Raw genomic sequence first — 17,019 nt, 5'->3', positions numbered from 1 at the left:
CTAGCAGGTATATAAGTGCCCACTTGCAGGCCTGCATTTACGTGAACATATCCTTATTGAAGTTTGCCTATGTGCGAGTGCCAAGTCACACCAACCATTCAGCCTGTCAGGTCATAAATGCAGGTATTTCTGAATGCATTCGAGTCATATATTGTGTGAATTCGCTTTGTCCAGTCTCAGAAAATGAGTGCATGCTATCATGAGAATACAGACTGGCAATATGTACAATTCTCTATCAGCTCCATTGTGTTTTCCCAAATAGAATACTCCTCCTTTTGCAACTCAATATGTACCTGTCACATTGTTCTAAATAAAAGGTCTTACAAAATAAATAAAATAGAAGTAAGATATGATTGAATAGAGTAAAAATAAAAATAAAAAAAATTGTAGAGCCAAATATTAAGTTATCTATTGGCCGCAAAATATTCCCAATATATATCAATGCCCCCAACTATTTGGTACTTAATGAATGCAAAACGTACAAAGATGTGCATGTATCCTGTGTTGCAAATTTCTAGAGCATTAATGCACATCTGCTACAACGTCCAGAACTTTAATGTAAGTCTTTTCTGCAGAATGTCCAGCTTTGTGGAAGCTCCAGAGATTGTGAAGAAGCTCTCATGGGTGGACAACCATTGGCCTGACGACGCTCTCCTAGCTAAACCAAAAGTGACTAAGTATTGTTTGATATGTGTGAAAGACAGTTACACAGACTTCCACATAGACTCTGGAGGAGCCTCCGCCTGGTACCATGTGCTGAAAGTAAGTCACCTTGTCCCTGTGTGTAATTCTTTCATTCATAATAATATCACTCTTTATATGCAGAGGCACATTATATCTCAAGGAAACATTGCGACCTGCAAAATCATCACCTGCAGAAGATCTTTGCACATCTATTACATTTCTGTTAACGCTATGGTTGTTTTATTTAATTACAGTTTTGAGGATTTTATAAGCATTTTATGAGCATCTTTCACTATGTAATTGTATTGTTTTATACTTTTTTATGTTGTACGTTTTTTTTATTTTGATGTTTTAAACAGTAAGAATAATTTACAACTGGGCTAAAGTGCAAACACACTGTATAGATGCTTTATTGTGACCTCACGCACCTGTTTTGCACAGATGCACTTGACCTCCTGGGTGTAACACTACACCCTGTCTGATGGAAGGCGACAGGAAGATATGGGCCATTTCTTGATAAATGCACAGTCTGCTTACAGTTGCGCCCGTACACAAAAATGTTTTTGTTTTGAGGGGTGAGATGATTGGATTGAGAAAAAAAAGATGGCAAGGTACCCTAGAAAACCTGTGATAGATCAAGTATCCTAAACTTTTAATAGGATATGTTTAACACATTAATCTCAATTTCCTTCATAAGCAGAGTCACTGTAGCAATCATAAGGATTAGGGATAGTTTTATGCCACAGCATGTTACAGTAGCAATAAACTTTTATTTTAAAACCAACATACATGAAAGTATTTTCAAGAACTCACCATCATGTACATTTTATATGATGGTGACTGCTGGCAAATGCTTTCTTGTATGTTGGTCTGTGCAATCCATGTCACCCTTATTGTGGCTCATTGCCGTAGACAGAGGTTCATGTAAAAGACTGCTGTGTGACATTACCCAGAGGTCACTTCTGAGTGGAACTTACTTATTGGCATTAGGGAGTACACTTCACTTTTTCAAAGAGGCAGTCTCTAGAGAGGAGGACCCTGTCTTAATGAGCTCCAGTAAGGGTCAAACAGTTTGTCTTTAGGTGGTATTCTGTCTACACTGACCTGTATCATGCTCTGAATGCCAAGTGGATAAACGGATGATTACAACGGATCACCAGATAAATGGCATTACCCAAAAGTAGCTTTCCTGAATAGAACTTGCTAATTTGCTTACCAGTTCACAAGTAATGTAGCAGTGATCACTATTCAAAGCTAATGGTTATATGTGTGAATGCAGTAATAAGCTTTGCATGTTGTCTGGTTAACTCTGACTTTTCTTCAGACAAATTGTTAAAAAGAAGCAATAACACTTCATTTTATTCCAATATTTAAATAACAAAACAAAGTAAAACTTTATTTCTGGGGAAAATAAAATAGCGGTTCCCACTTTTTAAAGGAATTGGCACTGTCACCTCAATGTTATGCATCATGTGCAAGTTATTTAAAAAACTTGTAAAATACTTTATTTTTATTTTTCAAGCAGCAGGTGTCACTGTTTCCACTTCTGTATAAGTATCTATTTAGCCATCAGTCAAATGATTTCTATAGACAACAATTGCAGTAGTGGCATCTACAGGCTAAAAATGATATTGCACCCCACTAAAAGTATACTGAGGAGTAAAGTAAAAAATGTAAATAAACAGCAGAGTTCAAATGTACTCATTTTATGCTACATGTTTGAACAACCCATTAAATACACAGTGGTGACACATATATATCTTCTTGCTTTGTGACAATGCTGTCCATGCTCCTACTTTGAGCCATTTGTGAATGTTTAAATGGATACAGTAGTGCCGCATTGATTGTTATGACGGGAGGAGCTAAGCCGACATGGAAGAATGGGCATCAGATAGCCACTTTTATTTATACTAATTCAACAGGTTCCTAATGATGGTGGTAATTGGCCACTGATCACTACTTTCAGTGGTATGCTCTATTTTCATATAAGGACATTCCATAGTACACTGAGCTTGTTGAGGTGGCTTGCATCTTTGTAGTACCTCTCCCCACGGTTCAATGATGTGAATTGCAGCACTGTGCATCAGTGATAGAGGGGCCATAATAGCGCAAACCACACCATCACATCTCCTTTACATGCCCTCAGGACCACCCCACCGGTATCTCCCAGAGAGGAGATCAAAAATATCGGCAACTATGCAATACTTGTATCTCGTCTTCAGAGAACATTAATATAGTAAATAATAGAAAATTGCTTACATTTGTCTTTAGTGATTTTAATAATAAGCAGTATTTTAAGAGTAAAATAGAAAAGAGGGGCTTGTCCAAATGTGGTAGTAGACTGGACTTTAAGGTAAACTTTTAATTTTTTATTTAGTCGGTAGGTGAAGTTTGCTCGTTAGTAAGGGTGGCCTCACACTTGCATGATATCAAGCTGATATGGGCAATTGAAACAACAAATCGAGCATATCGTGGAGTGTGTATGCCCGACTCCTCGCTCCCGTGGGGGTTGCATGCGATGTTGTGTGATTGGCCGTGTGCACGGCCTATCGCATGCGAGGCTGTACATTTTAATGAAGGATGGAACAGTGATTGTTTTGTCGTTCATTAAATCTTTTAAGTGTGTACCAGCAATCTCTTTTGGAGCGGGGTAAAGGGAAATTTCTCCCTCCATCGGCATGATTGCCAGTTGTTACAAGTGTGTAGCCGGCCTAAAATCGCACACGTTCTAGTACAGCTTTTCTGTTTGTATTTCGTGCTATGCCAGGGTTGGGTACAGGGTTCGGATACTGACACCGACACCCTCTCCCTACCCCCAACCCTAACCCCCCCTAGTGCCTAAACCTAACCTCCTCCCCTAAACCTAACCCTTCTTCTAGTGCTTAATCCTAACCCCACTACTTACAATCGGGATGCCAGCGCTGGGATTCTGACTGCATCCCCTGTGCCGTTAAAAATGTTTACACTTGTTCCCTACGCTGTTTTTATTGTACGATAAATATATATTTGTTGTTTAATAATATAAACGTGTCCTATTTTGTTTCAGGGCGAAAAGATATTTTATCTGATCAGACCGGCTTCAGCCAATATATCTCTGTATGAGCGCTGGCGTTCAGCTGCCAATCACTACGAGATGTTCTTTGCAGATCAAGTGGATAAATGTTACAAGTGCACAGTTAAACAAGGGCAGACTCTCTTCATTCCATCCGGTAAGATTACTGTATCTCTACTTAATACTTCTATACTGTCCCGGAATGTCCAGAAGATTCCCGAATTTTACAGTTTCCTCCCAGACTCCCAGAGTAAACTCTCCCGGATCCTTCCCACTTACCTAGTGAAATGGGCGGGGCTTGATAGCGCAATTCCTGTCATTACGGCCCCATCACTGTTGTACCATGATCATGTGAATTTTCAACACTGTGCATCAGGTAGCAAGGCCATGATGGTGCACATTGAACCATCACTTGACCTCTGGACCTTCCCTCCAGGATCCTGAGGTGAGGTCTAAAATATTGCCAAGTATGCCCAACTTGTATCATATTTAGTGGTCCATACCATACCTGAAGATGTGTAATATGATCTGGTCTGGAAGTAACCACGTGTTTCCGACAACAAGCTTCCCCACGTCATTATTTTCTCTCATATTTCACACCTGCCAGAGTTTGCATATTGCCCACGTGATGATTGTCTTTCATGTTGCCCACGTAATGTTTGTCTGCCATATTGCCCACGTGATGATTGATGATTGTCTCTCATATTGCCCACGTGATGATTGTCACCAATATTGCTTTTTACACGGGGGATGGTTGGGTTATAAAACAGCGCCTCTCTTACTAATAAGGGTGTGTGTTTGGAGGTACTGTTCATAGGGGGTGTGAGGTAAGTTTAGAATTGGGGCCTATGGGCACAGGGGGGTGCAAGATACCCCCTTGGCATACTTTATTTAATAAAATATTTATATTTTTAAAAATACTTTCTAAACTTTATTAAATGAAAAAAAAAATGTGGCAGTCAGACCTTTTTTTTTTTTTTTTTTTCTTGAAACGCCAGTTTACTGGTCAAAGGTTGTTTGTATAAATAAATAAAAAATAACTTTTCATTACAATTCATAGAACAGTTTTGTGTGCGGATGCCTATCATTACATCAGTCCTACAAGCATAACAGCTTCAGTTTGTACACACACCACTGGTCACATAGTTGCTGTCCTATTAGCCTGGGCATGCACTATAGTATATGTTGAAACATCTCCTAACTGATTTCCTTTGGGGAATATGTTGCAGCTCTGGTGGAGCTTAGAGTGTTTCCATATTTGGACAAATACCCCAAAGTGATTGACAACTGAATGAGGACCATGCCAGTACAGGTCTTCCCCAGAAATAGATCAATAAGGCCTCTAATCATGTCAATCAAAGACATAGGTTCTTCTATTTTGGAAAAATAAAGTCTTTATCACTCGATACACTGCATGACTGTAATGATTTGTTATTCTGAACATGATGATTAACGCTGCTATTTCTGCTGCAGGGTGGATCTACGCAACACTGACCCCTGTGGACTGTTTAGCATTTTCCGGGCACTTCCTGCACAGCCTGAGCGTTGAAATGCAGATGAGGTATCATTCCCTCTTTGTGTGTCACAACAAGTTCTTTTTTTCCGTTCTTTAGATGCAGTATCAAAGAGTACAAGAGCATTGCTTGAAAATATCTTCTAACACTTAATTCTCTAGTCTGTTGTATTAAAGTTCATCCGTTGTGGTGCTTCTAGGGAGCATTGTCATTGGTTCATATCTGATAGGCTGCATTCACTGTAATATCACTGGTTCATAGGGAAACGATGTGCTGCATTCTCAGTACTGTCACTGGTTCATAGTCATATCTGATATGCTGCAGTCACTGTAATATCACTGATTCATAGTCATATCTGATAGGCTGCATTCACTGTAATATCACTGATTCATAGTCATATCTGATAGGCTACATTCTCAGTAATATCACTGATTCATAGTCATATCTGATAGGCCACATTCACTGTAATGTCACTGGTTCATAGTCATATCTGGTAGGCTGTAATCACTGTAATATCACTGATTCATAGTCATATCTGGTAGGCTGTAATCACTGTAATATCACTGATTCATAGTCATATCTGGTAGGCTGTAATCACTGTAATATCACTGATTCATAGTCATATCTGGTAGGCTGTAATCACTGTAATATCACTGATTCATAGTCATATCTGGTAGGCTGTAATCACTGTAATATCACTGGTTCATAGTCATATCTGATAGGCTGTATTCACTGTAATATCACTGGTTCATAGTCATATCTGATAGGCTGTATGCACTGTAATATCATGGGTTCATAGGGAAATGATAAGGTGCATTCATAGTAAAGTAAGTGGTTCATAGTGATATACAGGGCCGTAACAAGAGTAGTGCGACCTGTGCCATGGCACAGGGCAGGGGGGCGCAGTTTGGACCTGTCAATTTTTTGTTTATTATCATTCTCACTTGTAGCTTCCTCTTATTTTATCCCCAGCATCTCCTGGCCTCCCCTATCTCTTCCCTGGCCCTTCCCCATGAGACTATGGCCCTTTTTCGGGTGTTTTATGTCCCTATTTGAAAAATAGGGGGACTCAATGCTCTTTCTGGCACAGGGCACCAAAAAGTCTAGTTACGGGTCTGGTGATATTATAGGCTGCATTCACAGTAATGTCACTAGTTCATGGTCATAGGATAGGCGAAATTCACTGTAATGTCACTGGTACATAGTGATATGATAGGCTGCATTTACAGTAATGTAACTGGTACATAGTGATATGATAGGCTGCATTTACAGTAATGTCACTGGTACACAGTGATATGATAGGCTGCATTTACAATAATGTCACTGGTACATAGTGATATGATAGGCTGCATTTACAGTAGTGCCACGAGTTCATAGTAATATGATAGGCTGCATTTATAATAATGTCACTGGTACATAGTGATATGATAGGCTGCATTTACAGTAATGTCACTAGTACATAGTGATATGATAGGCTGGGGTAGAGAGAGAGAATATGGGGAGCCAGGAGAGACATAGGAGAAATATGGGGAGTAGGAAGAGAGGGAAGAAATAGGGAGAGCTGCGAGAGAGTGAAGGAAGAGTTTGAGCAGAGAGAAAGGGAGGAGGAACTGGGGAAGCTAGAGAGACATAAGAGACAGGGTGAGCTGGGAGAGAGAGAGAAGGAATTAGGGAGGCCGGGAAAGACATAGGAGAAGGGAGCTGGGTGAGAGTAGGAAGGAATAGGGAAAGACGAGAGAGCGAGGAGGAATAGGGGGAGACAGGAGAGACATAGAAGAAAGGGGAAGCTGGGAGAGAGAAGAGGAATAGGGGGAGACAGGAGAGAGAAGAAAGGGGAAGCTGGGAGAGAGAAGAGGAATAGGTGGAGACGAGAGAGACATAGAAGAAAGGGGAAGCTGGGAGAGAGAAGAGGAATAGGGGAGACGAGAGAGACATAGAAGAAAGGGGAAGCTGGGAGAGAGAAGAGGAATAGGGGGAAACGAGAGAGACATAGAAGAAAGGGGAAGCTGGGAGAGAGAAGAGGAATAGGGGGAGACGAGAGAGACATAGAAGAAAGGGGAAGCTGGGAGAGAGAAGAGGAATAGGGGGAGACGAGAGAGACATAGAAGAAAGGGGAAGCTGGGAAAGAGAAGAGGAATAGGGGGAGACGAGAGAGACAGAAGAAAGGGGAAGCTGGGAAAGAGAAGAGGAATAGGGGGAGAAATAGGAGAGGGAGAGATGGAGAGGGAGACAGACGGGAGAGGGGAAGAGGGAGAGAGGGAGACAGACAGGAGAGGGGAAGAGGGAGACGAAGATGGGAGAGGGGGAGAGGGAGAGAGGAAGGGGGGAAGGGAGACAGACGGGAGATGGGGAGAGAGAGAGAGATGGGAGGGGGAGAGTGAGATGGGAGACGGAAGAGGGGGAGATGGGGGAGGCGGTAGAGGGGAGACAGACGGGAGAAGGGGAGACGGGAAGACAGAGACAGGAAGGGGGGAGAGGCGGAGAGGGAAATGGGAGGTGGATAGGGAGATAGAAGGGGGAGAGGGAGACAAGAGATATTAGAGGGGGAGGGGGAGAGGGACAGATAGGAGAGGGGTACAGAGATAGGAGAGGGGGAGAGGGAGACGGGAGGGGCATACATAGGAGAAAGAGGGGAACCTGGGAAAGAGAGAGAAGGAATAGGGGGAGACAGGAAAGACATTGGGCTCAATTCAATTCAACGCAAATTCAATAGCACCGGAAATGAGCTCCCAGAGCTATTTAATCCATTGCGCCACTAAGCCCGACTAAGGATTTCCTCTCTCATCCCTCCTGGGACGCAAGCAAAAATCCAACAATCCTTTGCGCAGCAGAAACAACATCGCGCCGGGAAGTTTAGTCAGAGAATGCCTGTTCTCGTGACTAAACACCTTGTTTAAGGCGCGAGGCACAGGAGAAGGGCATTCTCCAACCTAACAACACACTGAATTGAATTGAGCCCATTGGAGAAAGAGGGGGAGCTGCGCGAGAGAGGAGGAATAGGGGGAGATGGGAGATAGAGGGTAGGAATAGGGGGAGAATGGAGACAGGAGGAATAAGAGCAGGCAGCAGAGTTTAGGAATAGGGGGAGATGCGAAGGGAATAGGGGGAAACAGAAAGAAGAGAGAAGAAATCAGGGAAGATAGAAGAGAGAATAAGAGGAGGCGGAATAAGGTGAGATGAGAGAGAGACAGAAGGAAATTAATGGCGGAAATGGCAGAGATACCTGATGTAGTTTTGTACAGAAGTTTTACCTACTCACCATATGCAGTCCCCCGAGAAGCAGCGTCCTGCTGTACTGTAGCTGATGCCCAGAACCCGGAAGTGCGGCTCCTCTGAATGGCATGTACTCCCCATGCGGCTCCACCTCCCGGGCAGCAGACTGTCTGCATAGCGCTGCCCCAGATTCCTTCCCACTGACCCCAATCCCAATGGGCTTGGTCGTGGCCAGGGCAGTTTCTAGGGTCTGAGGCTCCCAGTGTGAGCAGTCAAAATACACCCCCCCCCCCCCCCAAGAAGCAGTAATATTGCGGATTCGGCGTGGCCTCATCGTGAGGGAGTGTGGTATCACAGTAAGGGAGCATGGTCTCGAAAGAAGACAGAATGTCAGCCACTGTACACCCTCCAACTGACATAGCACATGCTGCACACCCCCCAACTGACATAGCACATGCTGCACACCCCCCCAAATGACATAGCACATGCTGCACCCCTCCCCAAATGACATAGCACATGCTGCGCGTGCAACCCACCAGGCCCCAACATCCTGCTGCAGGCTGCACTTCACCCCGCACAACTGAAATTATTTACACATGCTGCGTGCACCCCCCCCTTCCCCCTGCTTCCCCCGTGGAGGTGTAGTTACCTGGTGAAGCTGCAACAAGCACATGCGCAGCGCAGCACATCTCCCTGCTGTGCACCCAGGAGGACAGGAGGGAAGGCGGCTATTGGTTGCGCGCCGTGCGCACGCGAAGTTGAGGCTGGGAGACAGCGCTGAGTCGGACCCGGCACCCGCCCCTAGAAACGGCCCTGGTCGCGGCAGTAGAACCTCCCGTACCTCGCTTGCTCAGCAAGAAGATTTCAGGAACGCGTGGCCGCGTCATGACGCAGCATGATGACGTCACTGCGTCATGACGCGGCCATGCATTCGTGCAATCTGTTTACTGAGCAAGGCGACGTCCGGGAGGTTGTACTGCCGGGTGAGCCTGTGCTCAGCCAAAGCGGCCCATTTGGCCATCGGCCCTTCTGGCATTTGGTACATAGTGATATGATAGGCTGCATTTACAGTAATGTCACTGGTACATAGTGATATGATAGGCTGCATTTACAATAATGTCACTGGTACATAGTGATATGATAGGCTGCATTTACAGTAATGTCACTGGTACATAGTGATATGATAGGCTGCATTTACAGTAATGTCACTGGTACATAGTGATATGATAGGCTGCATTTACAGTAATGTCACTGGTTCATAGTGATATGATAGGCTGCATTTACAGTAATGTCACTGGTACATAGTGATATGATAGGCTGCATTTACAGTAATGTCACTGGTACATAGTGATATGATAGGCTGCATTTACAGTAATGTCACTGGTACATAGTGATATGATAGGCTGCATTTACAGTAATGTCACTGGTACATAGTGATATGATAGGCTGCATTTACAGTAATGTCACTGGTAAATAGTGATATGATAGGCTGCATTTACAGTAATGTCACTGGTACATAGTGATATGATAGGCTGCATTTACAATAATGTCACTGGTACATAGTGATATGATAGGCTGCATTTACAGTAATGTCACTGGTACATAGTGATAGACTGCATTTACAGTAATGTCACTGGTACATAGTGATATGATAGGCTGCATTTACAGTAATGTTACTAGTACATAGTGATATGATAGGCTGCATTTACAGTAATGTCACTGGTACATAGTGATATGATAGGCTGCATTTACAGTAATGTTACTAGTACATAGTGATATGATAGGCTGCATTTACAGTAATGTCACTGGTACATAGTGATATGATAGGCTGCATTTACAGTAATGTCACTGGTACATAGTGATATGATAGGCTGCATTTACAGTAATGTCACTGGTACATAGTGATATGATAGGCTGCATTTACAGTAATGTCACTGGTACATAGTGATATGATAGGCTGCATTTACAGTAATGTCACTGGTAAATAGTGATATGATAGGCTGCATTTACAGTAATGTCACTGGTACATAGTGATATGATAGGCTGCATTTACAGTAATGTCACTGGTACATAGTGATATGATAGGCTGCATTTACAGTAATGCCAGCCTAACATACAGTAACTGTGCTGATGCAATAAATGTCTAGTCACAAAGTTGATGCAGCTTACTCCACATGCAGTATACTATAACTATATAAAACTATTTGACAGGCCTATAGGACATCGCTGGGAATAGAATTACAGAAGTCTGGCCACTAGTCACAACACAATTGATTTTTAACAGCTCACCGTTAGCTGATAAAATCACCTGTCTAACTAGACCAGACACGTACTGCTATACTGGTTGGTATTGACGACGACGACAACAGAATTCAGATTTTGGGACACTCATTAACCACAGTTAAAACTATTAGATCCCTTCCATTCAAAACCCCCATTATTTGTAGGTTGTATTCCGAGTTGACCTGCTTCTAATCTTTTGTATATTTATATATACCTGTTTCCTTTGCAGGTTACTACACTGACTTTATGTGAATTAAATATTTGGGATTACGTTTTTTTTTAACTTATTTAATGAATGTTGAAGGGCCACTAAACTAAAAATAAAATATAAATGGAAATTGAAGCCTCCTGTTGCATTACCATATAAGAACTATCGCAGCTGCTACCATGTAAGCAGCTGCGATAGCACCTCCGTCCGCAGTTGAATAAGGCCCTAAGACCCAAATTTCCACAAAAAGTATGAAATCGGGGTAAAATGGGAAAGGACAGAGGTACTACAGTATAGGGCCTCTGTCTTTTTCCATTTTTTACCCAGATTTTAGTACTTTATCCAGAATTTTGAACCTTAATTCACTAATAGTGTACTCAGTACTGTGGTTAAGATTAGTATTTTTTATCGCAAAGGAATTGGTATAAAGTAGCAGATTAAGCATTATAATGTTATAATAAGTAATTTGAATACAGTCATTTGCACCACACGTCATTATGCTTAATCTGCTAATTCATACAGTACCAATTCCTTTACAACAAAACATACTAATATTAACCACAGTACTTTTGGCCTGATACACTACCGTACGCAACTGTGATTACACGCAGTCGGGCAGTTGTTGCGTTCTGCGTTGCATATGCATTGCACTGCACGTGCGCGAACCGGCCGCTGAGATCGAGACTGCGATTCCACTGACTACGCAGACCCACCGCAGAGTGATTGACAGGATGTGCCGTTTGGGAAAGGTGACTGGCAGGTGGTCTGCAAAACTCATGTTCCCCAATGCGTTTGAATGCCGTTGCATGGGCGCGCATAAATTTGCCACTGCGATGCCGTACGCAGCCTGAGTACTCATAGCGGGCGATGAGGTCAGCAATTCCTGAGTAAGGTTGTGCAAGTGTGCGTGAGGCTGCAATGGCACTCGATGTTACTGATGGTTTTGCAGTTTTGCTAAACATTACAGATGTGTGCTAAGTAAAGTTGGCGTCCTTGTGTAGTGCTGCGACGGCATAGCGATCGCAATGGATTTACATACTATAGCAGTTGAACTGCGTGCCTAATCGCAATTGCATACGCAGTTGCGATCCGTAGTGAATTAGGCCCTTAGTACACTACTAGCGAATTAAGACGCAAAATTCAGGAAGAAAGTATTCAAGCATGGGAGTCGGTTTCCATGGCGAAGTGTCTTAAGTAGCGCCTGGAATCTCGCACTATAGGGCGCAACAGAATGTATGAGGACACATCTGTATATACTGCTGCAGCCTCATTTGTCCCAAAGGAGATAAGTGTTTCTTAAATCTTCTTAATATAATTATGACAACTTGTCCTAAGGTGTCAGAGTTAACTGGCAGGAATAGCCTGGGTAATATACTTTAGGACTATGCTTGCTTGTAATGGATTTGAAGTAGAAATCTATATCCTGTGTGTATTTTATCAGTCTAAAAGCTGGCAACCATAAGAATGATCTTCATAGATGGATTTTATGTTCTAAGTTAAAATTACACATAAATGAAATATGTTAACCTCAGATAATCACATGTAAAACTGTGCATTCAACAGGGTCCAAATAAATTGGGAATGCTTTTCATTTGTATACTGTATATTAGGATTATATTTACCACATAGCTGTGTCCTAAGTCTTTGTGAATTGTCTTATTCTGTGACTTTCATTACAGTTTAATGTCCTTCACTAACCCATGTATTATAATTGAACCCACAGAGCATATGAGGTAGAGAAGAGACTGAAGATTGTCAGCTTAACCCAGTTTCCAAGTTACGAGACGGCTTGTTGGTATGTTGGGAGACACCTGCTTGAAAAGTTCAAAGGTACTTTAAATATTGTTTCTGATTAACAGAGGTTGACAACTTTCTACGTACTAAATGTTTAATTTAATACTTCGAATTATAATAATTTCAATGTATTATATTTATGTGTTGTTATGATCATCCGTCCGTGTAGTACTGTTTGTTGGTTAGTTAATGTTTTTGTTGCTGCAGCTATCTAGAACTGGTCTAACCTTTTTTAGCAAATGCATTACAATTAGCATTCAGTGCATGGTTAAAAAAAAACCCAAAAACATTTCTCTAGGTCCATGATTATAATTGATATCAATTAAAACATGCTTCAGAAAGAAAGATCTGAAAACATTCTGCCAATTTTTAGATATTTTAGCAGGGAAAATAACTTGTGTGCAGGTTACATGGAGTTTAGAGTTTTCACTTCTAAGTTTCAGCATTTTTTCAGACAAACTGTCGGAACTGAAATATCTCTGAAAGAAATGACTGACATGTCAAATGATAGTAATAATGATGAGACCTCTCAGTCAAAAATATACAAGCACGCCTACTGTAACTAGGTTAAAAAGTTTTCTTAAAGTTTTGTATTTAAAAATATTATGTAGGTTAAAAAGAAAGCACTGACATTTTTTTTTATTTTGAAAATCTTACTGAGTTGAAAAAAAAAATAAAAACAGTTTGAAGATGTTTTTTTTCTATTTGAAAACTGAAAATATGATTATCAAAACTGATCTCTCAGACAGCTGAGCAACTTCATTCGGGGGTGGCGCTTTTTGGCATGAGGGTCAGGAAGTAGTAAGTGGCATGAGCCTATGGGCCTCATTCAGAGGCGGTCGTAGGATGCAAGCGGTGGCTCAGAAACAGGGCGGGCGCTTGCATTCTGAACGGCCGCCTCCATGTCGGTCGTTAGGCTGTGGGTTAACACCCACAGCTCTAACGACCGCTAAGGGAGTTGGTCGCGATGGTCAAGACCATCGGGGCTTACGACGAGACCCTGATGATGTCAGTGGGGACACCCACAAAACGGCAAGCGTTCCGAAAGGAACGCCTCCGTTTGGCTGGGCACGCCCCCTGCCCGCCCAGCAAACGGAGCGAGCTGTCAATCAACATCGACAGCTCGCTCCGTCTGCTTCGAGCCCGCTAACGACGGGTGATCCGTCGTTAGCGGGGGCTCGCGTATGCGCACGACGGAGCAGGCGCATGCCCTGTGGACCAACATCGAGTCGGTTGCGAGCGCTCAGCGCTCGCGACCGACTCTGAATAAGGTCCTATGTCTACTGTTCAAAGCTTATTACTTAGAGGCTCTAGATATGGGCCTGTGACCTTTAAAAAAAAAAGCCACATTGGTGCTCTATACAGTCACGGTGCATGGATTTTGACTACTTGCAGCACTCAAAGAAGCCCCATACAACTTGCATTGACAGCCAGCATCTGTATATACGATTGGATTGGGGATCATTACCCTCTTATCCCATGACCGCCCTCCCCGACTTTCAGGATGCTCTACCATCATATAGTGTGAAAGTTTTCCATCCATGCTCAATCGTGTAAAGATGTAGTTATTTGTGTAAAGACATAGGGTTTTCCTATCTTCTCTGGGTGTCTCTGTGACCATAAAAGATGATGTTCAGACTGCTAATAATTAAAAAATCTCATGGACTCTGATGCATGTCTCTGTCTCGCTTGAAAAAGAAAAAAGCAGATATTACAGTATTAATCCAGAGTCCTTCTTTACTTCAGCATTACACAAGTCGGGGAAACAACCAGCATCACATCTTGTCCAAGGGGCCAAAATTCTGAATGGAGCCTTTAGATCATGGACGAAAAAACACGTAAGGACTTAAGTTCTCCAAATATTATCAAAACGTATCTGTTGTGTAACTGTGATACATATGTTATCATTAATACAGTTATGCCGCGTAATGAACGTTTGAACGATAACGATATCGTTCAATCGTTCATTCTATTGTGCAGTGGACATTGAGCCCACACTGAACGATATATTGTTCAGAGCCGGCACCCTCCCTCATCCCAGAACCTGCACAACCTGGTGATGTCGTCAGGTTGGACAGCAGGTTCGGGCGATGATCGACGTTGTAAACGACCAGTGGGAGCACACATCGCTGGCCGTTGACGGCAAATCCACTGCACGATATTAGAACGATTTAACGATCTTGTTATTGTTCAATCGTTCATTATATCGTCTAGTGGATACGCGGCCTTAGAGAGACACTTAGCTCTCACATCTGATTGTATTGCCATATTATCATATTATCTTTAATGTTCCTAATGGAAAACTCCTAGCGCCCCCCCCCCCCCCCATATATGTCCCTTTTATTAAATCTGCTTGAGGCTCATCTGGCAATTCTCTGATATCTTTAATGGCCAGTTTGAGCCTGTTGGAGTTATGTTTCCTTGGTAGCAAGTGAATTATTTCCATGGTTTCTTACAGGCTCTCTTAGAACACGAAGATGAACTTCCTGAACATTTCAAGCCATCACAGCTCATCAAGGATCTCGCCAAAGAAATACGGTTAACAGAGGTACATTTTCAATGTTCAGTATTTGATGAACAAATTAAATGTAGGACTGAGCAAGTGTTTTTTTTGGCACCTCACAAATTATCTTTGTCATGTTTGTATCTCCTATGTAATATTCTGTTAAATGTCATGCACATTGAGTATAAGGATATGAGTAGCGAACCACAAGTTCTGTGTACATTATAAAGGTGACATAACTTCAGTATGAGTTATTCTTTATAGTATAACCCCCTCGAAAAATGAGGGGCTCCCTAAAAAATATAGCCAGTGCAAGTGCAGTCAGACAACGCTACGACAGTGGCTTGCCTAAAGTGTCAAGGAGGGATGCAAAGTCAGGCAGCAATGACTGAGGTGTCACGCATTCTGACATGGGCGGAAGGCCATCTACCTGCCAGTAGAAGAAGAAGAAGTGTTTCAGCTCCTAGTTGACAAGTGGGGCCTTCCAGTCGTGGACCTCATGGCCTCTCGACTAAATCACAAGCTGCCGCAGTACGGGTCCAGGACAAGAGACGCCAGAGCTCTCTTGGTGGACGCTCTGTCAGTCAAGTGGACCTTCCAGTTTGTGTACCTGTTTCCTCCGTTCTCCCTTCTTCCTCATGTTCTTCGAAAGCTCAAACAAGAGGGAGGCATGGTCCTGCTGTTGGCTCCACCGTGGCCCTGACGTCCATTGATTTCAGATCTTCGGAGTCTCTCTATCGACACTCCGTGGCTGTTGCCTCAACGTCTGGACCTGTTGTCTGAGGGTCCTTGCCTCTACCCAGATCTGGGTTGTCTGTCTTTGATGGCGCTGCTCTTGAGACATCCCTCTTAAGGTCCAAGGGTTTTTCTGACTCTGTGGTTAACACCATGCTCAGAGCACGTAAACCTGCTTCTGCTAGAATTTACCACAGGGTATGGCATACCTATTTTGTAGGGTGTCATCCAAAAAATTATGATCCCCAGGTGTTTGGAATATCCCGAGTGTTGGCTTTCCTGCAGGCGGGTTTGGACCTTGGTCTACACCTTGCTACACTGAAGGTCCATATATCAGCCCTTTCAGTGTGGTTCCAGCGAAGGATTACACCTCTTCCTGACATCCGCACCTTTCTGCAGGGGGTCCTTCGTATCCAGCCTCCCTTAGTCCCTCCTGTAGTGCCTTGGGATTTGGCTGTTGTCCTTAGGGCCCTCCCTTTGAACCACTGGGCTCAGTGGACCTCAAATGGCTTACTGCCAAGACTGTTTTTCTTCTGGCCATTGCTTTTGCCAGATGAGTTTCCGATTTGGGGGCTTTCTCTTGTCGTTCCCCATCTCTAGTTTTTCACAGGGACAGGGCAGTGCTTCGGACTCGTCCTGGGTTCCTTCCTAAGGTGGTCTCTAGTTTCCACATTAATGAGGAAATTATTGTGCTGGCCTTTAATTTCCAAGACCTTTCGGCAGGTGAGGCCTCATTGGTGTTGTACGTGCCCTCAGGATTTATGTGGATCGTACCAGTTCTCTTCGGAAGTCAGACTTCTTGTTTGTCCTCTACAGATTCCACAAGAAGGGTTGGCCAGCCAATAAACAAACTTTGGCTAGGTGGCTTTGCATGACAATCTCTGAGGCTTACACTCATGAGGGCCTACCAGTGCCACCTTCTGTTGCTGCTCATTCTACTCGGTCTGTGGGTCCTTCGTGGGGCAGCTCGTCGTGGTGCCTCGGCTGTTCAGCTTTGTAAGGCGGTCACGTGGTCTTCTATCAGACCTTTTTG

The 17,019-nt window shown here is 43.1% G+C and overlaps 1 protein-coding gene across 2 annotated transcripts in view; it reads left to right on the top strand.

Moving 5' to 3' along the window:
- Window positions 1–17,019, top strand: part of PHF2 (PHD finger protein 2) — a 305,842-nt gene that overhangs the window by 217,871 nt on the left and 70,952 nt on the right. For both annotated transcript variants that reach the window (XM_088472727.1, XM_088472726.1), the window contains exons 6-11: window positions 576–762; window positions 3,731–3,893; window positions 5,210–5,297; window positions 12,678–12,784; window positions 14,495–14,586; window positions 15,207–15,296. In XM_088472727.1, the coding sequence (XP_088328853.1) occupies window positions 576–762; window positions 3,731–3,893; window positions 5,210–5,297; window positions 12,678–12,784; window positions 14,495–14,586; window positions 15,207–15,296 (727 nt within the window). The remainder of the gene's footprint in view (window positions 1–575; window positions 763–3,730; window positions 3,894–5,209; window positions 5,298–12,677; window positions 12,785–14,494; window positions 14,587–15,206; window positions 15,297–17,019) is intronic.

Source organism: Taudactylus pleione, unplaced genomic scaffold, assembly GCF_031769625.1.
Source record: "Taudactylus pleione unplaced genomic scaffold, aTauple2 ptg000128l, whole genome shotgun sequence".
Lineage (NCBI taxonomy): Eukaryota > Metazoa > Chordata > Amphibia > Anura > Myobatrachidae > Taudactylus > Taudactylus pleione.
This window is presented reverse-complemented; position numbering and strand designations above follow the sequence as displayed.